The sequence below is a fragment of the Peromyscus californicus genome, unplaced genomic scaffold (genome assembly GCF_007827085.1).
Source record: "Peromyscus californicus insignis strain IS unplaced genomic scaffold, ASM782708v3 Scaffold_10__1_contigs__length_136768540, whole genome shotgun sequence".
Classification (NCBI taxonomy): domain Eukaryota; kingdom Metazoa; phylum Chordata; class Mammalia; order Rodentia; family Cricetidae; genus Peromyscus; species Peromyscus californicus.
Window position 1 is genome coordinate 111341052 of NW_026294391.1, and position 22854 is coordinate 111363905.

Genomic DNA, 22854 nt, shown 5'->3' on the forward strand with positions numbered 1-22854 from the left:
AGGAACTGGCTTAAGCAAATGTGAGGGTTGAGATTTGTAGAGCTGACCAACAGGCAAGAATTTATGGCCAGAGTTTTTGTTGCATTTTTGACTCCAAAGGAAGGTAGACTGGAAGCAGCCATCCTTCCTTGGGGATGTGGGGGGTTACCTCTTAGCCAACACTTGAGGTTTGGAATGAATTCAACGAAGAACATTTGGTGGGAAAGTTGCACTACTCAGAGAGTATTGGTTTAAATTTTAATCACATCTGAAGAAATACCCTCTTACTAACTTGCTGCCTGGCATGAGACCAAACAAATGACCAATTTGAGACAGAGAGTTTTCTCATTACAACTAGTATATGGAAGCATGCTAGGAGAACTATACCTGGACTAAACTGGAATGCATAATTGAAACAGTTTGGGGAAGCATCGTGGTGAATGCCTGTAATTTCAGATCCTGGAAGGCTGAAGTGGGAGGATTGCAAATTCTAGGCCTGACTGAGTTACATAGGAGAGCTCTGACTCAAGGAAAAAAAAGAAACAAGGGAAAAAAACAAAAGAAGATAAAGTGAAGATAAACGAGGTGTTTAGGTATATGGCAGCTGTTGCCTTGAAATTTAATTTTATTTGATTTAAGAAATAAGTGACGAGTGGAAAATTTCTCTTGATTTTACAGATATTGTCAAACAGGTATTTCAGGAGCCCCTGAGACTGATGAATCAAAGCTTTCCAGAGCAGCAGCCATGAGGACAGAAGCTCCAGTGAGGAGGCTAGTGTAAAAATAACCCTGGCTTCCTGCTGGGGTCACAGTGCGGTGCTTAAGGGGCAAGCCAACTTTCAGGATGAATGGGCTGCTGTGGAATGCTATTTCCAGTTGTCAAGCAAGTTTGGCTTCTTCTTCCAACATCCTGGTAACTCAAAGGGAACCTGAGATGATCTAAAAAATCAGGTAGGAAGCAAGCCATTCAAAACGTAACACAAAGCTGAGGTATAAAACGGAATATTTGTATTTTAAAAATACATCTTTGAACACTACTCATATCTCATTTGCAAAGTACTTTCAGGCAATGCTCTCATTGCCTGTGCTCACTCAGTGCATTCTCTTACCTTCAAGTGAACTCAAGGGAGGCCATGCTTGTGGAATTAGAAGAACCACCATTACTACCACAAAAATAATAAAGACCAGCTTACCTCAGGATAACAGCCTCAAATTCTGCCATTTTCTTTTCCTATCAAGCAGGACTTCTTGAATGGTCCACTTAAATTTGGCGAGGCCATCGAAATGTACAGATGGGCACAACTGAACCAGAGCTATCCCTGTCAGTCAGCATTCTGAGGGGAGTTGACATATGTGCAGGACGCCTCACACACCCCGCCTGTTATTTATTCATTAGTTCACTACGTTCAATACTCACATCAGTTCTTTACAAACAGTCAGCATGAAGTAAACAGTATTTACAGCAGTACACAGTTTGCAATTCAACACACTAACAGCGGGAAGAAAGGGACCAACAGACTATAAGAAGGCCAGAGGGGAAGGACTATTAAAATAAATCCTTTCTGCCAATATGTGCATGTGTGCGCACGCCTGACTGATTTTAATTCATAGAAAACTAAACATGCCCTCTTTTAAAAGCAGACTATTTACAAGTAGTTCTGAAAAGCACAAACACAATAGTCGCACTGGAGACTTTCTTTGAATCCATCTAGATTTCTTGTTTTAAAATTCTGAAATAGACCTTTTATCTATTAGAGAAAATAACTTTGGAACATTTGTCAACTTTTGGTTCATAGTACTTTTACAAAAAGCCACAGTTCATGCTTGTTTGTTAAAGGTGAACTGGTGAAGCACCTTGGCGAAGACACTGATGGATTATTCATTTACTGTTTACTGTGGACTGGAAAGACAATGGCAGTTACAGGGAGTTCCTAACACTCCTTATTCCTTTTTACAAGCAGCAACATGTGAAGAGAAATCTAGAAACACAAACCACACACAAATCATCAAAACATTTCAGTTAACAGTGTTGAAAACATACAAGGTCTACAACAGTAGTACAGACACTGAAAACATTCCAAATACTCTTTAGCCTCAGGAATTTTTCAATATTACTTATAAGAAAAGACAACCAATTGCCAGAAATAGGAGGAAGTTACAGCACTTGAGGTTTGAGGCAATTTCTTTTTAGGACCTGTAGCTTGAGGTGCTGTTCTAGGATCCTTATTTTAACTTGAAAGATATTCAGGAATGAACTGACAAATTGAAAACAACGTCCACTTGAAAACCACTGAGATACAAAATCATGTCCTAAGCTTGTCCAGCACACATTTATGTTCAGGATCCCAAATTGCTAGGCAAAGAGATTCAGGTCAGCTTCAAGCCCTCAAAACCGCAGAATTTCCACCTCTTCTCTAGGCTGGCTCCAACTCCGGTCATTTCCTGTCTGAAGGTATGCTGGAGTCTACTCATCAGACATTCCACATCACTGGTGCAGATCTGTGAGACAGAGAGGACATCCTCCAATCAGAATCAGCTTCTCATCCCTGGTCATCTGCTGATGTGCGTGTCCTGAGGGCGGTGGCAGGGTAATCTATCTGGTCTTGTGCATTTGTGTGTTCATCTGCTGGGGCCACCAGACACAGCCCACTGAACTGCTTTTGCCAAGAGCTGGTATGAGTTGCATGGAGAAGTTTGGCATGTAGCCAACTGAATGAGGGCAGCTCAGTGATGGGGATGTGTGTCCAGGCCCACTGAAGCTACAACGTCTTTTTGGAGGGACAGGCAGAAATGCCTGTCAGTGGAGTAGAATTTTCCACATATGCATGAGCCCACAAAGGAGGAGTAATAGGAGTGAAGAATGCTCTCTTTCTACTTTGATGCATCATTTCTTTCTTTTCCCCAACACCCTCACCCCATCCCACCGCCATACAAAAACAAGTCTGTGGATTCCTCAAGGGCCTCTCTTCTCATATTAATTTTTTTTTTTAAATTCATAGTGACCTTCTTAATTGTGAGCCTGGGCACAGGGAGCTGATGACCACCAGGGGAACCCTTAAAGAAGCCTGGAGTTACTGCCACACAGAACTTAAGTATCCTTCAAGCCCTTGCTGGGAGATCTTGACATTATTCTGGCAGGAAGCTGCTGGGGCTGAGCTGGGCCCGGGCCAGGAGTGAAGCTGTGCCCTTCTCACAATGCTTCTGATTAACCAGATCCACTTAAGTGAAAGAAGCACACTGTAGGGTACCACAGAGAGTAGAACTCCCATTTCAAAACATGTGACTAGATAATGGATCTAGCTATATACTATAGATAGATACAGTGTAGATATGGAAAACGGTTTGAAATTACAGGCTAAACTTAACAGTGATTATACTTGAGTTAAGACTATAGGAAATTTCACTTTTTCTTCACTATGTTTCTATATAGTTTGCACTCAAAGACAACATGTATTATTTTTAAAAATTAAAAAAATGAGATAAATTTTACTGACATATAGTTCAATATCCTGCTGCTGAAACTGATCACATGGTCCTGATACTGCTGTTCCATCATCCCTTTAACTGCCAAGTGGGGTATATGGCTGCAGATTAGAATTACTTCCTAGAGGGAAATAAGGAGGTAATGCAATCTAGAACTAACACAAAGGCCACAGAGGAAAGTGTATCCCTGAAGTTAGAATATGCTTAGGACAATTAGGTTCCCAAATAGCCAGTGTCTTTGCTAAGAGGACAAAGGCTTCTCTAATTTACCATTTTGGACAACATAATGTCAGGAACCCATTCTCAATAGCACTTCCCAGGAGGCCCCATTTAGTGAAATAGTGATACAATCCACAGGGAAGCTTAACTAAATGTTGTTTCGGACAAAAAAACATATCATGAGTTTATTTGTTGCAAGGAGGAGTTGAGAGTCTGCCCCTGCTGCTATGAAGTACCCTTGAGTACCTAGAGAATTAACATGTCCCCTCCCTTCCTGTGGCCTGTCAGCTCCTCCTCTGAGGATAACATGCAGATAAATGGCCCACAGATCAGCTAGGAGTCGCTAGCCAATGGACAATCCAGAAGCCCTCAGCACATTGTCCCATCACGTTTTGCACCTTCCTCGACTGTTTCATAGCACGTAATGGCAATGGGGATGGGGAGAGGGTAAGACTCCAATTTTATAAATCACAATTTGCTGATGGCCAGAGGCCCAGGACAAATTCAATGATTAAGAGAAAAAGTAGTGGCTTATTTGCTGGCTATTTGGTAGCTTGCATGGAAATCAAGAAAGGGAAGCTAGAATTTTCATATATTTATCTTAGGAGTAGGCTAGCCAATTAATTTTAGTTTGAATGGGATTTCCTTGGTTTTAACACCAAAAGTTTCAAGTCTCAGAAAATTTCTTGGTTTTAGGCAAACTAGGACAGAAAGTCATACTATTTCTAAGAGGGGTGTTATACATTAAATCACAATGAGACTAGAAGTAAGGGAAACTCGCTTAGATCCATAAGGACTCTGGTCTGCTTATGCTTTAAGAGAGTAAGGCCACCTAAACAGAAAGAAGCCTTCATCCTTCTGTCTCCATTTGAGTTTCCCACATACCTTATTATCAAGACGGTGCAAGTAGGAACAGATGTATTCAATGCTCGCTCCAAATGGGTGAACATGCAGGAATGTGGAGATGATCCCTGTGGAGACAAGGCCCCAGGGGTTATTAGACTTCAGCATGAAACTCCTTGAGATTCCACAGTGAACGAACTCATACAGACAAAATGCACATATGCACACTATACATACACTGGGCAGTATTTTAAGTTTGCATCTATTTTATTTATTTAATCTTTATAACAACCCTGTGGCATAGGTACTGTCAAGCCCCATTTCACAGAGGAGAACACCAAGACAAAGTGTCAGCATATAGCTGACAAGTGGTAGAGCGGGTACGTGAACTCAGCGGTTCTTACTACTCACTGCTCTTCACTGTGCGATGCCCCTCAGAGTGAAGGTGGCATGTGACTCACTCCCTTCACTCATCATCACTGAGAACAACTTGAATTCCAGAGTTCAGATGAACTTAGATTCTGATGGGGGTTTGGGCAGTAAATAAGACTTCATGCTCTTAGGAATTAAGGATGTCTTGTGGGGACCACACATCACATACTTCGCCATATTAACTTAGCTCCTTCCACAGAAGAATCTGCTGATTGTATCAAGGTTTTATTTTGTGAGTTGCTCTAGAAAGAAATGCCAAACATTTCCTTAACACTGACATGAGTGCTCACTGCCATTGTGTGTTGAGGGCCCCAAATGTGTTCCTACAATAGAGTTCTCACAACACTTTCCAGCTTTCAGGGATGCTTGGGAGATTTCTGCTCAGCCTAATTCTGGGGTGAGAGGCAGCTGCAAGTACTGTCTTCCTTCTTACAGATGGCATGTTAATTGTTCTAATACTTACCTGGCAACAACTAGAAAAAATGTTCAAAAATTGTAGAGATCATTTTTTAAATGCTTGTGAATTCATTCCCTTTTAGCAGATCTTCTAGAATTGAGCTTCCTGAAAACTACCAGGAAATATGAGTGGATATTGATTTGGTTTAGAAAGTACAACTTTTCTGTCCTTTCAGAGGCTCACAAAGAATAGCACAAGTTTAAATTATAGCTTGAAATTCAATTATTTTTTATGAAAACCTTCCAAATATTAGATGGCGAAGGGTGGGCTGAGAGAATCTGGGAGGAATCAGAGTCACAAAATCTGTTCAAAAGTGATACTATTACTTTTATCATTACTTTATTCTTAAATGACCAGGTAAATTGAATTTCTAAGCTTGATTTGAGTTGAAAAACTTCAGTTCTGAAGAAAATAGTCCATATTCAATGAAAGTCGAAATGTCATGGCTAAGGAAAGGTATCAAATGCTAAAAAAACTAATCAGTTTTTGTGAGTTCAAACTCAAAGACCGTATTTAAAAGCAGATTTCTCCATCAGCTAAAGACCACATTCTTTAAAAAGCGAAACAACAGGTAGTTATTTGAAGGAATCTTTTTTTCTATAGGGATATCCATTTATAGAGAAGTTCCTCTCTCCCCAATACTTCTCCATCATCATGACAATTGGTTAAAAACTTTTGAGCTGAAAAATATTAAAATGTTGTCATGTTTTTTTTTTTTGAAGTCTCAATGGCGGATCCCCTTGTGCATCTTTATTAACATATCAAAGCCTTATATCAGAGTACAATGTCCATTACCAAAGAAGACAGATATAACTTCAAAATACATAGAAGTCAGTCAGCATGGATGGCTTTGGAGGGTGGGGTAGAGTTACCTTGCGGCTCACTTCCTAGAAGGAGTCTTGGATTAACCAACCCCTGCTAGAGGACCATATAATTTGAACCCCAATTTTCCATTAGCTCCCAAATGGACCATGGAAGTCAACAAGCATTTGTGACTAGTACTGGAAGTGCACACTGCTTTCCTTGTACTGAGGGCTGACTACTGTCCTGTGTGAACTGATCTGGGATAGGTGTCATGTTAATACTTGGAACTGACCTGTGAGGTAAGTAATAACTTGTTCAATTTGCAGATGGAGGAACTGAATCTCAGCAAACAGATATAGGCCTCAAGATGGACAGCTATGGCTGCCCCGTTCTTTTTTTTTTTTTTTTTCAAGACAGGGTTTCTCTGTGGAACAGCTCTAGCTGTCCTGGAACTAGCTCTGCAGACCAGGCTGGCCTTGAACTCACAGAGATTCGCCTGCCTCTGCCTCCCAAGTGCTGGGATTAAAGAAGTGTGCCTGGCTGGCTGCCCCATTCTTTAATTGTAAAATTAGGAATTTTTTAGATAGCAAGAGCAATTCTAGCATTTACTATATCAGAGCACACTAGAGTTTAACACATTATTGACAATTTCCTGAGTCATTTGTCAATGTGATATAATGACAAAATAAATAATTTTTCTCCCAGTTCTTGGTACACGGATCCTTAAAAAATACCCATTGAATTGCACATTTATTCATTTTATTTATTTATTTGTGTGTGTGTGTGGGGGGGGGGCTGAGCTGTAGTATGTAAATGGAGGCTACAGACAACTTGCAAGAGTCAGTTCTCTCTTTCTATCATGTAAGTCCCTGGGATTAAATTCAGGGGGTAAAGCTTGGCAGAAGGTTCCTTTACCTGCTTAGTCACCTTGCTGGCTTTAGTGTAATTTGTTTTCTGAGACTGGCCTTGAATTTGCAATCCCCCTGACTCTGTCTTCTGAGTGCTAAGATTACAGGTATATGCTGCTAGCCTAGTTAGACATCTTCTTGTGATAGTACTGTTGGCTGGGAGCCCTTTACTAGCTTCATGGTGGGGACTGGCCAACACAACAGGAAGGCTAAGGCATAACAAGAGTATGGAGCTTTGAGGTTCCCTACCCCCAAACCCACATACATAACGAACCCTCCAGAAAGACATGATGGAAATCAGAGAGCTTCCCAGCTGGGGAACACATAAAAATGCTGGGAAGGCAGCACAGCAAGCCCATAAAGGCTACAGAAGCTTGACTCCTTTCCTTAGTTTCTTGTCCTATGCATCTCTTCCAACTCTCCATTCCTGGGTTTCACCCTCTACACCAGCGGTTTTCAACCTTCTTAAATGCTGCGACCCCTTAATATGGTCCTCATGTTGTGATGATTCCCAACATAAATTTATTTTCATTGCTACTTCGTAACTGTAATTTTGCTACTGTTATGAATCATAATGTAAGAATCTGTGTTTTCCAATTCCACTCCCAAAGGGGTTGTGACCCACAGGTTGAGAACTGCTGCTCTCCAACATGCTGGCAATAGTAAAGTCAAGTACTTCTCAGAGTTCTGTGAGTTGTTCTAACAAGCTATAGAAGCTGGTTGGTGAGGTATTGGGAAGTTCCTGACTTTGCAGCCAGTGTGTGACTTATAGTCTGGATCTAGAATGATACCCAAAGGCTCATGCGATAAAGGTAAGTCCCCATCCTGTGGCACTACTTTTAAGAGGTAGAGCCCACTGGACAGGCTCAAAAGCATGCTTTTTAAAAGGGCTGTGGGTTCTTAGAGCCTCTCTCTCTCTCTTGTCTGTTATTTATCCTGGCCATGAGGTAAATGATTTTGCCACGTTTCGATTATGATGTGCTGCTTTATTGCAGGCCCCAAAGCACCAACAGTGCCAACCAATCATGGAGTGAAACACCCACATAAGCCTTTTCTTATGTGTAAAGCAGTGTTGACCAACACATTTTGGGATCTGCTGTTTGAGCCTGGTATCTAAAGTGAGGGCTGATTTGTGAGACTGAGTCTTTAAACCTGTGGAACGTAACTTCAGCTAGTTGACATCCAAATTGAATTGAATAAAGTGGTCAAATACATACTTGGTGTTGGAGAGTTGGAAAAGTGGTGATGGAAGGAACATATGCTGTGTCAAGAAGTAAAAACAAACATCCCTTCATTTGGTGTCGGTAGTGTCCTGAATAAAAATGACTCAGTCAATAGCACAGAACTTGAAAGGCAGACACTTGCTATGGAGGCTGATCTGGGAAAACTCGGCAGGGTCTGTACTAGCCTTCTGATTGCATGGGGAAGGGCCTCTCTCCTTGTAGAGAGATGGAAAAACTACAGTGTGCTTCTCTTGTTGACCCACTCTTGGTATAATGCTGACATTGACACACTTAACAAGACAGTGGCAACAAGGAGCCAGAAGTGCCTTGGAGCTGTTCATAGAATCTCTGTGGAAAATGTCCTTGATCTTTCCCTATCCCCTTTTGAACTCTGAGTTCTTGCACCACTGTTGGAGACCGACTCCTGACAGCTGTGTCTTGAATTTTGTGTGACCTTCCTTACTTTATCAAACCTTGCAAAAAACAGGTTCCTGGCCTAACCGCGGGCTGTACAACTTCCTGGAGTATGTGCTAATCAGCCAGCTTCTGGGGCCTGGGACCAAAGAGACCTCACCCTTCCTTAGGAATTTTCCATTCTTCTCTCCTTTTGCTTCCCCTGCTCCCCCTCCCTGCCTGAAGCCCTGCTTATAAGCCTCAATACCCAGTCAATAAACGAGACCTTGACGCGACTCAGACTGACTCTGTCTTCCCTTATGCGCCTGGTCTCCTTTCTCTCTCACCCCCATTGATCTTTCAGGAGGTGCCTCCTCGGGTCTCCCCAATAACCTGGCCCGCGGGACGGGTCACACCACCGTACTCCATACTGCTTGGCAGACGCTTTACTCTTAAATACCCCTTGCTGTCTTTCTGTACACCTTACGGGTTTTGTGTGTGTGTTGGCTTCCTTACCCACTAGCAGTGCTTCACGTTCAGATTTGATAGGACTGCCGGCCATGGTCTTCTCAGGAGGGTGGTCACTTTCCTGGCTTGATGCACACAGTCTAGAAGCACAGTTTTCCTGCGGGAATAACATGCTTCCTGGGTCAGTTCACCTTATGTGGCCAAAGAGTTGGTTTCAATTAATTTCACAACAGATAACTTTTATTAAAAGATGAGAGATACATTCTCACTATGTTGCCCAGTCTGTTCTGAAACTCCCAGATACAAGATCCTTCGACCTCAGCTTTCTGAGTAGCTGGGATGACAGGTGTGTGTGCCCAGCAATAGGTCCACAAAACCATCACAGTACCATCAAAACAACATAGTCTAATTTGGATTACTGAAAATACAAATTACAAAAACACCACAGATAATCCAAGCTATCCTTTAAAAACATTTATTTGGGGTGTGTGTGTGTGTGTGTGTGTGTGTGTGTGTGTGTGTGTGTGTGTGTGTGTTTGTGTGTATGTGTGTACCATGGTACACATGTGGGTCCTGGGAATTGAACTCACTTATTTCAGGCTTGGCAGCAAGTACCATTACCAGCTGAGCCAACTCACTGGTTCCAAAATATCTTTATGTGACTTCAAAATGCAGAAAGTTGTAAAAATTTATTTTCACAAGTTGTGTTTTCCTGGCTTCATTATTCTTAGCTCTAAATAAGTAGTCTTGGAAAGGAGACTTTACACTTTCGTGTATTACATAGTAGATATTGTTAAATATGTATTATCTCCATCATACAGATGAGGAAAACAAGGAAAGGATAAATTGGGTAAGTTTGCTATGACTGCATTGCTAGGAAACAGAAATGGGAGAGTCCACTCATTCTCTCTCTCTCTCTCTCTCTCTCTCTCTCTCTCTCTCTCTCTCTCTCTCTCTCTCTCTGTCTCTCTGTCTCTCTGTCTCTCTGTCTCTCTCTCTCAACATTAGATCCATACTTTGCTTATGGTAAGTCCCACATCTGAACAGAAAATCTGTGAAGTACCCAATCTACTTAGGCATCAGTGCTGGCTTTTGGACTAGAAATTAGAACCTTTACCTATAGACTAGAGACTCTGTTTCTCTTCTCTGTTATTAGTTAAAATATTTCTGGCTTTATAGTCAGAAATGACCATGAATAAAAGTATCAACTGTCAGTTGCCTTCTTTGTTGTGGAAACTTCTTCTGAGTCTAGCAGTTTGGTTTTATGAGATATTCAGGTGAAATCCATACCCGGCAGGCACTGAATCTGAAAAGTGTTCCTACACTGTTTGTGGACCTTTCTATCTTTGGGTGTGGAAAAATTCCTTTCTACATTGTGTAGATGAAGGAAGAGCTGTCAGAGGAAGGAATCTAAGAGATTCCTGCATCAGTCTCACGGTTTCAGTCTTCTACTGTTGTAAAGAGAGGTGTTGGGGGAATGCTGGGCAGGGGTGGGGGCAGACCATGGTGGACTTAGACACTCTGTCACTTCTCCCCTTCCACAGGCTCTCAGCAGGGGCTGCACTTCTGTGTCCTTTAAAGCGTCTTCAAAGCTCGCTAGGTACCGCCTTGGAAGAAGTGAATGGTCTATGTATGCTGCAAGACATCTGTTTTATGCCACATCTGATTTAAAGCCCTGGCTTATTTCTAAGGCAGGGGCTTCACATCTGCTTCTAAGTCCCTTACAACCTTAAGTGAGCCAGTAAGCCATTTCTGAAGTGTGGGCACTTAACAGATTGAGTTTAAGATATTAAGATTTTCTGAGAAGTCTTAGCCATTTTGAATGGCTAAATTCAGTTCTTCAGCTGAATCTGATTTCAAATTTATCATGCTGGCATTTATTTTCTTGAACTTCACTAGCAGATTCAAGGAGGTAGTTCTTTCCACCAGTATAATAGATGTAAGTCACACTGTTATATTTCAAAACACTGCAAATAGCTCATACTGTGGCTTATTGTCAAGAAACCCAAAGAAAAGCAACTAACAGAGCCCTCATAACCAAAACTTACTGCTTGCCTTTCAACCTGAAATTATTTTTGTAGTCTAATGTGATGGTCTTTTGCTTCTTAACCTAATTGTTTCAGGTTGAAATATTTGGTCACAGATCAGCTTCACAGAGAACATCAGTTTGTAATGATCTGTCACGATTTTTTCTAAAAGAAGCTTTGCTTGAAATGACAGGAAAAAAATCTGGCCCACTGTTTTCTGATTATCAGTTGGCTCTCTCTTGTCTTCTTTAGCTGTCATTTTGTGGTATATTCGAGATGAGAAACACGTGTCATTAAGCACAATATGACAAGTTTCTTCTGTGCCACCTGACCTCTTGTTTCTTTAAACAAAATCCTCCACAAAGCAGAAAGCAGCCTCTACTAAAAATGTGCTTAAGTCAATTTGCAATGGCAATCTAAAGAGTGATGGGAAGCACGATAGCAGCACCATAGCCCCTTGTCTATCTAGGGTCTTCTGGCTGCACAGTGCGTTTTATACAGGAAGAGAAATAGAGCTATGTTGCAGCTCTGGGACAATGAGGAAAGTCCTGATAGTACAGCAGCTTTGGCACTTTTCAATTAAATGCTTGATAAATGAATTTCTCTGGGATTGTGCTCATTTCTTTAATAGCACCCACAAAAGTGGAAAGTGAGTTGATTTTATGATGTGGAAGAATTAAAAGCATATTGCAAATGGCCTCTGAAAGAAAACATTTTCAATCATTTGTTTCAACTACACCAAGGTTGCCAGTTCCTAATGTCTCTCTGGGGCACATTCCCATGCTGGTAAACACACCCAGGGCCTGTATGTGCTCTGCCTTCCTGAGCTGAGCAAAGAAGATCATTAGCAGAGCTCTTGAAGAACTGTACCATTGCTGATGTTGGACTTTTGGTCCAAGCCCCAATGTTTTCTCTTCCTTCTCAAATATCCACAGCAGGGAGTTCTGGTTAATGAGTCATTTTTTTCTAGAGTATAACTTCAGCTGAGTACTGAGGCATATGAGACTGGAGAGGTATGACACACAGACATCAGGAGACTTTATACATCTAAAAGGACACACCTGACTCTCGGGTGACACACAGACATATCCAAATGTTAAATAGACTCTCCCAGGTGTCTTCACCGTGTTCTTTATGCAGCAGGCTCTCACTATTAAGTTTCACCTTCCCTTCTATTTTGCTATTATCTGACTTTAGAAAACTGTGTCTCCTTGTTTCTTTACAAGGCTTCCCCCATTTTGGTGTTGGCTATTTTTGTTTGTTTGTTTGAGACAGGGTCTCATGTACCCCAGACTGGCTCCTAACTTGCTATGTAGGTAAGGATGACATTTAACTCCTGATCCCCCTGCCTCCATCTCTTGAGCTTTGGGATTCTGGTGTGTACCACCAAGCCTGACTTGGTGTTGGCTGTTACTCTGACCTGTGGCTGCTCATGATCACATAGAGTAGGTGTAAAGAAGTGTCAATGCTCTAGCTGCATTTCTGCTTTAATGGAATGTTCAGTTAAAGGTGTGCTCATCTGGGAAGATGGAACTTCAAATGAGAAATTGCCTCTATCAGATTGCCCTGTAGGACAGTTTGTAGGGCACTTTTTCCTGATTAATGATTGATGGGAGAGGGCCCAGCCCACTGAGGGTGGTACCACCTTTGGGAGGTGGTCCTAGTGTTGTAGAAAAGGCAAACTGAGCAAGCGATGGGGAGCTAGCCAGTAAACAACATTTCCCTATGGTCTCTGCTGCAGTCCCTAACTCCAGGGTCCTGTCTTGACTTCCTGCTGTGACTTCCTTCCATGATGGACTGTAAGCTGTAAAGAAAAACAGACCCTTCTCCAAGTTGTTTTTGGTCATAATGTTTATCACAGCAATAAGGAAGCAAACAAGAACACATGGGCTTTCTCTGTTGTTATTGGTGTGAGAAGATGAAGCAAGGAAGAAGTGCACAGTCAGATCTTCTTCAACAGGGAAGATGGAGGAACCTGACACTTGGAATGCATGTAAACCAGAACCTTCAGAAATGCTAAGTACTTCAAAGCCCTTGATACAAGAACTACCACTGACAGGGACTTTGAATTCCCAACCAGCAGTGTTTTCAGAAACTTCTAGGGCATTTTCATTATCACTGAAGGGTGGGGGCGGGGAAGGGAATGATTGACGTAAGACTCATATACCTTATCTTGAAGATTTTCCAACATTTTTTCCACCTGTAACTTGTCATCTTTGAGTTTTTCAAGTTCAGCTTCTTTCTTTTTGTATTCCTCTTGGACTTTGAGCAGATGCTTCATGAAAGATTACAAATAATGACATTACTCATTTAGGCTACACACTTCATGCACAATCCCTTGCTGAGGTTAGCTATCAGGTAGACTAGCCCCACTTCCCCCTCTACAAATAGTACTTTTTCCACATAGAGCAAAAGAATCTTTGGAAAATCAAGATATTTTTCTCTCCTTGAAAATCTGGTTCTTAGATATTTCTTCTGAACTTGTTTATATTTTATAAAGAACCAGAGAAACTAATAAATACAATCATTTAGCTTCTTCTTTGTCCTGGCCATAGGGAAGCAGAGCATGCAGTTAATATTGTACAAACTGCATCTTAATTATTGTGGAGACATGAACTTAATGTTGAAAAACATTTTTGTGAAGTCATCTGGCATGCTAAATTTGACTTGTGAGGTAAGATAGTCATGAATTCAAATTTCACATATGTTACCTTCCATATTAGTAGCCAAGGAACTGGATTTATTGATATCAGTAATGATAACAAATACTATTTATCAAATTCCCAGTATGTACTAAGTAAGCATTGTGCTAAGGGACTCATGTGCAACAATTCATGTGACCTTTCCTAAGGCCATTCAGATATGAATTAGCGGAGTTAAATTTAAAAGCAGGCCAGGTAACCCTGATTGATACTCCATTACCTAAATCAATATTTACTACAAATCTTTGGAGATAAAATGGGAAAATGTTGTTCATTCGTTATAATACTATTTTCCCAATAGAGAAAATAATCAAAATGAATGAAATTAATTTTGAGGAGGTAGAGACCTCTTGCTGAGATCTTTGCATGTTAAGTGATTGAACTGTTTTATGTGTAATGGTTTCAAAAGCAACATAAGAAGAGAGAAACAATGATAAAAATGTCCCCAAGGTTATTTTCAGACTTGCAAAAGGCCATCAGCTAAAAAACAAGGCTCAATGCATGTTGTCAAAGCCTTCTGAAGGGTAGCTACAGGGACACATTTTTTTTTTGGTAGAAAGATCTCTGATATAATTTATGTATTCTAATTAAACTCTGTGGTGACAATAAAAGGAAGGTAAGCATTACTTCACACATTTTGCTAATGGGAAAGGTGAAATATTAATGTGATAATACTTGTCACACAGGAAGACAATGGTGACAGAAGTAATAACACAGCAATGCCAGTGCCAGAAGGGACTCTCTGTTCATCATTTATAGTTTCCAACCAGCAATTAGTTTTCCCTAGATAATTTCAAGGCACAGAGTTGAAATGTACTGCAAAATTTAAAATGTATGGAAGATGGTTGGTAGATTGTCATGACAGAATATGATCATATCCTTTCTCTAGAAGCACTAGTTCTTCACTCTAATCAAAGAAGGTGTTGAAAGCTTTTAAATAGGAGGCTCACTGTAGTGATGGCTACATCAAACTTCGAGATATTGACCATGAGGTTATTATTCATGAGGTTTCATTTGAATGCAGTTGTCATTGGATTTAATTATTTCTTTTTTTTTATTCAAATTAATCTTTAGCACGCATTCCATTTATTTATTTATTTGTTTGTTTTTACATCCTGACTGCCATTTTATTTTTTATTACACATGCACCCATGGAGGCCAAAAGAGATCATCAGACACCATGAAGCTGAACATAGAGGCGGTTGTTAGTTATCCAGTGTGGGTGATGGGAACCAAATACTAATCCTCTGCAAGAGTAGCAAGCACTCTTAATCGTGAAGTCATGTCTCTCCATCCCTCTACTTTAATTTTTATACTTGGAATTATGTGCTTTTAAATTCACATAAATTACTGTGAAAGTAAAATAAAAAACAAACCGGTATTACAATCTCAAAGCACTGATACTTACTACAAGGTCCCCATTTCCATGAAAATCAAGAGTGAATGTTTGTTGTTTCTTCTAAAAGACTATATTTTGTTGTTTTAATACTTACTGATAAGCATTTTATCATATGCAAGTAATTGAGGGTTTTTATAAAGATCTCCATCAATATCTATAGTCTGAAGTAACTTCTGATCTTTTTGCTTCAGCACACCTCTTGGCAAATGAAGAGCTGCTGCTATCCTTCGAAATGGCACAGGAAAACAAACTGCCCGTACCTGTTGCATCCCTTGAAGAGCTTGCTGCAGAAGTTTCAGCTGCTGTTCCTTGTTTGGGTCATCTTCCCGGTGGGCTTTGCCTTGTTCTTGCTTGAGCAGTTCTACCTCATTCCGGTAGGCATCCAGCTGCCAACGGAGGCTGTCATTTTCCTCCTTCAGAGCTTCTGCCTGTGATACTAAGGCTAAACAGTCAATGGAAAACGGAAAATGTTAAACTTTATGTCTAGATGTTTTTATGGTACATCTGAGTGCTATGAAAACATGGTACTTTAAATTAATGTGTATAAAAAAAGCTGTTTGATAAGGAATTGTAGGTCAGTTCTAGTTGTCCATGGTAGTGAAAGATGGACACAAAACCAAAAAGTCTTGCTTTCATAAATGAAGCAGGATTTTAATACACAAATATCTTCATTGTGGTTTACATTTTCCAAATCAAATGTAACTATTTGCAAGTACCACCCATTACTTTCATTGAAATGGAGCAAGTGATAAGAGCACTGTAATGATCAAATAGAGAACTAATTGCCGTAAAGCGATAACTGCCTACACAAAAATTTTGTTAAAAGGTACATTTAAAAAAAACTGGTATTCACTAATATTATAGAAAAGTAACTGCATAAACCAAGATAATATTTCTACTTTCAGCATACAAAAACATCTCCCCTGCATCTTGACAATGAGTAGGAAGCTGAACAAATAGAAAACAAACAACTCTTTTTTGCTTGTTTTTTTGATACAGTGTCTCTCTTCATAGCCTTGTTTGGTCTAGAACTTGCTATGTAGACCAGGCTGGCCTGTAGCCTTGGTGGCCTGGAGCTTGTTGTGTAGACCAGGCTGGCTTTGAAAATATAGATCTATCTGCCTCTGCCTCCCAAGTGCTGGGATTAAAGACGTGCACCACCATGCCTGTCTTAAGAACTCTTCTTACTGTCTTCTGAGCACTGAGATGATTCAGCAAACAACTCCTCAAATTAGAGACTGAGACACTGAATACAACAAGTCACATCTAGAACCTGAATGCCATGAGCAGAAACCCTCATGAGAACTAGTGCCAGGGTAGAGAAACAAACTGAATTATTGGAGGCTCAGTATGGATAAGCCATTAAGTTAAAATCTCCAGAAATATATACATTGGCTTAATTTAGCAGCCTTTACAATCAAATGTCTTTCTGCAGTTAAAAATATCAAAGACAACACAATCCAGATTCTCTGTATAATATCCATCTTTATGTGGCTTATTTTTTATAATTCCTTTACTGTCTCTTCAAAGATTTTATTTTTTAAAACTATTTCTTTATATAACTATCTATATTCATTTTCTTCTCCCAAACCTAGGTACATTTTTACACACACTGTAAACCATTTAAAGTCTTATTCCATCTGAATCTGCCTTATTGTGAATCTATTGCTTTAAACCCCATCATTACTAGGACTAAAATGGCAGCTTTGGCTGCTGGCTCCGCCCACCTCAGCTTCCCAACATGGTAGAACTACATTACTGCCAGCTCTGGGAACCAGGCTTTCCATGCACTGTAGGAAACAGTGGGTCTATGCCTCCATTAAAGCAGGGTGTAGCCCAGAAACCTTTTTTTTTTTTAGTAGCAAAAGCTATATCCACCATGCACCATGTTTCATGGCTTGTAGAAACCTCTGTGTAACTCGGTGGGAATCTACTATGCTGTAGCTCCATCCTGCATACTGTGAACCTGCCATAGCCAGGGGACACATCATTGTACCTGGGCCTACCATGAGCAACATGAACTAGGAAGGTACTCTTAACTACATTTATAATCTCTTCTTAAGCTTTCTCAGATTTTAGGTGGAAATTCTTGCCCCATGTTGGATACCATTTGTTGCTGAAGTTTTCCTGATCCTGTCCGGCTCCTGTGGCCTTGCAATCCTGCAGCCGCTCAGAACCAAGTAAACACACAGAGGCTTATATTAATTAAAACTGCTTGGCCATTAGTTCGGGCTCACTATTGACTAGCTCTTACACTTAAACTCTGCCCATTTCTGTTAATCTGTATGTTGCCATGTGTTCCATGGTTTTACCTGTGTACCATTACATGCTGCTCCCTGGACAGTGGGCTGGTGTCTCCTGACTCAATTTTCCTCTTTCCAGAACTCTCCTTGTCTGCTTATCCCACCTATACTTCCTGCCTGGCTACTGGCCAATCAGCGTTTTATTAAACCAGTGTACAAAAGCATTATTCCACAGCAGGGAGCTCTACTAGGTCCTCACAGTGAATATAAGAAAAAAGAAAAAAAACACCTCTTTCTGCTTCACAGTGGGAGAGGAACAGTTTTTTAGTTTGAAATGCCAGAACATTCTATTCTTAACAAGACCTACCTCTAGGAAAAACTATTTTATTAGAACCTTTTGGAGTTTTAAAATAGCATTAATGAACTGAAGAAAGGATCATACTTAACTCTAGATCAGTGGTTCCCAATCTGTGGGTCATGACTCCACAAAGGTCATATTCAGATATCCTGCATATCAGATATTTACATTACAATTCCTAACAGTAGCAAAATTACAATATGAAGTAGCAATGAAAATAATGTTATGGTTGGGGGTCACCACAACATGAGGAACTGTGTTAAAGGATCACAGTATTGGGAAGGTTGAGAACCACTGCTTTAGACCTTTCCAGACATCTTGTTCCAGTTAAGGGCCTAGGAACAAATTTCAGAAGCACAGGTGAAGTTCACAGTCCATGGGCGCAGGGTTATCTAAAGACTGAGACTTAGGGCTGGGATGTATTTCAGATGTGTAGAGTGCTTACCTAGCATTCAAGAAGCCCTGGGTTCAATCCCCAGTGCCACATAAAACTTGATATTGTAGCACACACCTTTAATCCCACCATCCAAGAGGTGGAGGCAGGATGATTAGAATTTTGAGGCAATCCACAGCCAGGGCTACATAAGATTGTGTCTAAAAAAAAGTAAGACTTAATCATAGAACTGGTAAATGAGTCTCCTTGTCTCCTCTACACAAACAAAGGTCTATCTGCTAGAGTTCATTATACCCAATTAGTACTATCTGATATTTAACAATAATTTATAAGGACTAATAAATCACAAAGACCAGTTTGAGAACACAAAGACACATTAAAACTGAGTTAGATATGGTGAGGATGTTGGTGAAAATAGGCAAATGAGAGAGACAGATGAATAATAAGAGCAGAATTAGAAACTCTAAGGAAGAATAAATATACTAGTCATCAAAAGCACTATAACAGGCAGAAGACTGTTGACAGGCCATTAGTAGACTGGACATGGTTGAGGAAAGAATTTCTGAGATTGAATATTCAAAAATGTAAAAGGCTATAACTGAAAACATGCCTTAGCCCATCTAGGATGTTATTTTAAAAAACACACCAAAGACTGGGTAGCTTATGCTCAATGGAAATGTATTTTTTAACAGTTTCAGAAGCCGGGCAATCCAAGATCAAAGCACCAGATCTTCTGCGTTTGGCGAATGCCTTCTTCTGGGTTCATAAGTGGTATCTTTAGTATTATCACACCAGAAAGGGGTAAGGCAGTTCTCTGGGGCCTCTTCCATGAGGATACTAATGTAAAGCACCTCCCCAAAGTTCCACTACCTAAGTAGTGAGTAGGTTTCAGCATATGAATTTTGGGTTATATAAACATCTAGAAGACAACAAAAGTATGGAGAAAAATAACTAAAAGAAAAATAACAGGATATCCAGCAACCTGGTACAAACACAGAAAGTGTAAGCATATATAATGGCAAAGCCAAAAGAGAAGAGAAAAAGCAATCATAACTAAACATTTTCCCAAACCTGTGACATACACAGAACTACATACAGATCCATGAAGTTCATAGAACATTAAAGATGAATGTCCTCAAATCTACTCAAAGTTCAGCAAATCAAAATAGAGAAAAATTTATTAAAATAGGCTGGAACAAAACCAATACCTCACCTATAGAGCAGTAAACAAAAACATTACATAGGATTTCTCAGAACTACATAAAGCAAGAGAACAGAGGAAAATATTTTAGCAAAATATGTCACGAATGTAGAATTTTGTGCCCTGTGAAATTATGTTCAAAAGGAACTAAGAAGAAATAAAGATTTCTTCAGCTAAATAAAAACTGAGGGGGAGTTTTGACAGTAAGTCTGTCCTGCAAGAAATATTAAAGCTGTTCAGAGCAACAAAAAAAAATGATATAGTTCAGAAATTCAGATCTACACAAAGGAAAAATAGAACATAAAAGATGAGTAAGTGATGGTAAAATAAAAGTGATCTAGAGTATAATGTTCAAAATTGTAGCAGTAACAATGCACACACTTATGTACATGTGAAATGAATGGTAGCAATGATGCATGGGATGAGAGAGGAATTGGAAATATTTTGTTATTGTAGGATATTGCATAATCTTAAACCATATAGAAAAAGTATAACTGATATACTGAGGAAAGAGAAAATATAACAGAAAATGCTTAAAACAATATAAAGAAGAAAAAGTATGGAGGACAAATTAGGAGGAAAGAACAAGGATAATCCAAAGAAAACTGCAGCAAATATGGTAGATATTTATCCAGTCATACCAATAATCACTTCAAATGTCATACCAGTCAAAAGGCAGAGATTACCACTAGAGTGGATCAAAAAAGTCCCTAGCCATGTATGATTGCATACATCTATATTCTCAGGACTCAGGAGTCCATTGCAGGAGGATGGCTTCAAGTTTGAGACCAGTCTGGTCTACAAAGCAATTTATTTTTAAGGAGCAGTCCATTTCTCAAATTTAATTAACAATGCAAGCACTTTATAGAATACTTTCTATGAATCCACACTATATTCAGTACTTGGTCTTATTTAACCCCACGTTGTGAAATAAATAAAAAGCATAGACTAGCTATATATGTAAACTAAACTGAATGAGGTGCTTAGTGTGCCTGCAAGCCATTTGTGGTTGAAATACAACCACCAAAAGTATTATCCCCACGACTTATGCATATATAAGGCAAACCACTTATTAATTGTGATAAACAGTAAGTTGTAAGCCAGCCAAGGTTACATCATGAGACCTTTTTTTTGGAAAAATCAAAATAACAACAATAGGCAAACAAAACCAACCCCCCCAACCATACCAAGACTCAGCTATATGAACCATAAGAAATATACTTAAATGTAAAGCCTATATAGATAAAAAAGTAAAGAGAAGAAGGAAGATAATGCCATTTTAGTAGTAATTAAAAATGGAAGTAGCTACATGAATGAAGTAGAAGATTTCCTGTGTCCCGCCCGGCCCACGGTCGGGACAAATCTCTCTCACTTACAGTGCCATAGCCACTTATAAAATATATCACTCAGAGGCTTATATTAATCACAAACTGTATGTCCAATGGCTTAAGTTTCTTGCTAGCTAGCTCTATCATCTTAAATTAACCCATTTCTATTAATCTATATTTTGCCACATGGCTGTGATGTTACCAGTCTGCTGGCATGTTGCTCTTTGGATGGTGGGCTAGCATCTCTCTCTCCTCTCCTTTCTTCTCTCCATATATCTGCTTGGATGTCTCACCGGCCTCTAAGCTGCCTTGCCATAGGCCAATGCAACTTTATTTATTAACCAATCAGAGCAACACATATTTCACAGCACAGAAAGACTTCCCACAATACTTGAATTTAAGACAAAGCCAATTCCAGAGCAAGGAAAGTTATCAAGAATTAGGACAGGGGCCTTGTTAAAGGGGCCTGCACTTAAGAACGCATCATTCTCTTTAATGTGTAATATGCTAACAGAGCTTCAAATTATGTGAAACAACAGTGGTAAAGAGAAGCAGAGGAATTCACTAACACCCCTCTATAAGACATTGATGAGGTCAGAAAGCAGAACATCTGGAAGGGCATAGTTGGACTCAATACCCCTATCAATCAAGTAGATAAAACTGACATCTGCAGACTATTTCATTCAACAAGAGCAAATTACAAATTATAAACTCACATGGACATGTCACTAAAAGAGACCACATTCTAGGCCATTAATTATACCTTAATGTCAAAATGGAAATTATACAATGAGTCTTCTTAGACAACAATGGAATATGACAAAAAGAATCTATAATGAACATAGCTGAACATTCCCCAACACTGGAGACTGAACAACTTACTTTTAAATAATACATGGGTCAAAGAAAAAATTTCAAACTAAATTGAAATGAAAACACAACTTATTTAAATCTGTGGAGTATGGCAAAGTGGTGCTTAGAGGGAAATTTGTAGGAAGAAATGGTTATATTAGAAATGAAGAAAGATCTATGGTCAAGTATGAAACTTGCTATCTTAGGGAACTAGATAAAAGAAGGCTAAATTAAATAAGTTAAATATTAGTTTGTTAATAGTTGGCAGTTTCTTATGAAGTTAAATATATACTTGTCATAAAACTGAGTAGTTGTGCTTCTTGGTGTTTATCTAAATGAACTGAAATTTAATGTCCATCCCCCAATCCTGTGTTTGCATATTTATCGTCCCTTTACCCATAATTGCTCAAACTTGGAAGCACCACAGATTTCCTTTAGTGGGTTAATGGAGAAATAAATTGATATATTCAGGCAATGCAATATTATTTAGTGGTAAAAAGAAATGAGTCCTTGAACCAAGAAAAGTCACAGAGGAAACAAAGGCATGGTACTAAGTGAAAGAAGCCAATTTGAAAATGTTCCACAGTAGTTGATTCCAATTTCATGACATTCTGGAAAAGGAAATACCATGGACACAGCAAAAAGATGAGTAGCTGCCAAAGGCTACCAGGGACGAGTGAAGAACAGGTAGAACACAAACTTTAGGGCAATGAAACTATTTTGTATGTTACCACAATGGAAGAGCCATGTCATTACACATGCATTAATACCTATAGAATGTAGTATGTAATACATACACCAGAGAAGCCCTTCTGTAAACTACAGACTGTTGCTAGAGTTTTCCTGCCTGGCCCACAGTCAGGATAAATCTCTCTCACCTGCCAGCCCCACAGCCGCTCAAACCCAACCAAGTAAACACAGAGACTTGTATTGGTTTCAAACTGTATGGCCATGGCAGGCTTCTTGCTAACTGTTCTTTCAGCTTAAATTAATCCATTTTTATAAATCTATACCTTGCCACATGGCTCGTGGCTTACCGGCATCTTCACATGCTGTTTCTCATCGTGGCGGCTGGCAGTGTCTCTCTGACTCAGCCTTCCACTTCCCAGCTTTATTCTCCTCCTTGTCCCGCCTACACTTC

General features: G+C 39.7%; 1 protein-coding gene across 6 annotated transcripts in view; it reads right to left on the reverse strand.

Moving 5' to 3' along the window:
* Positions 1 to 965: 965 nt before the first annotated feature.
* Positions 966 to 22854, reverse strand: part of Enox2 (ecto-NOX disulfide-thiol exchanger 2) — a 290736-nt gene continuing 268847 nt past the window's right edge. For all 6 annotated transcript variants that reach the window (XM_052739180.1, XM_052739190.1, XM_052739171.1 and 3 more), the window contains 5 exons: positions 15598 to 15779; positions 13404 to 13511; positions 9258 to 9366; positions 4567 to 4652; positions 966 to 2478 (listed from right to left, as the gene is read on the reverse strand). In XM_052739180.1, coding sequence (XP_052595140.1) covers positions 2347 to 2478; positions 4567 to 4652; positions 9258 to 9366; positions 13404 to 13511; positions 15598 to 15779 — 617 coding nt within the window. In that variant the 3' untranslated portion in view covers positions 966 to 2346. The remainder of the gene's footprint in view (positions 2479 to 4566; positions 4653 to 9257; positions 9367 to 13403; positions 13512 to 15597; positions 15780 to 22854) is intronic.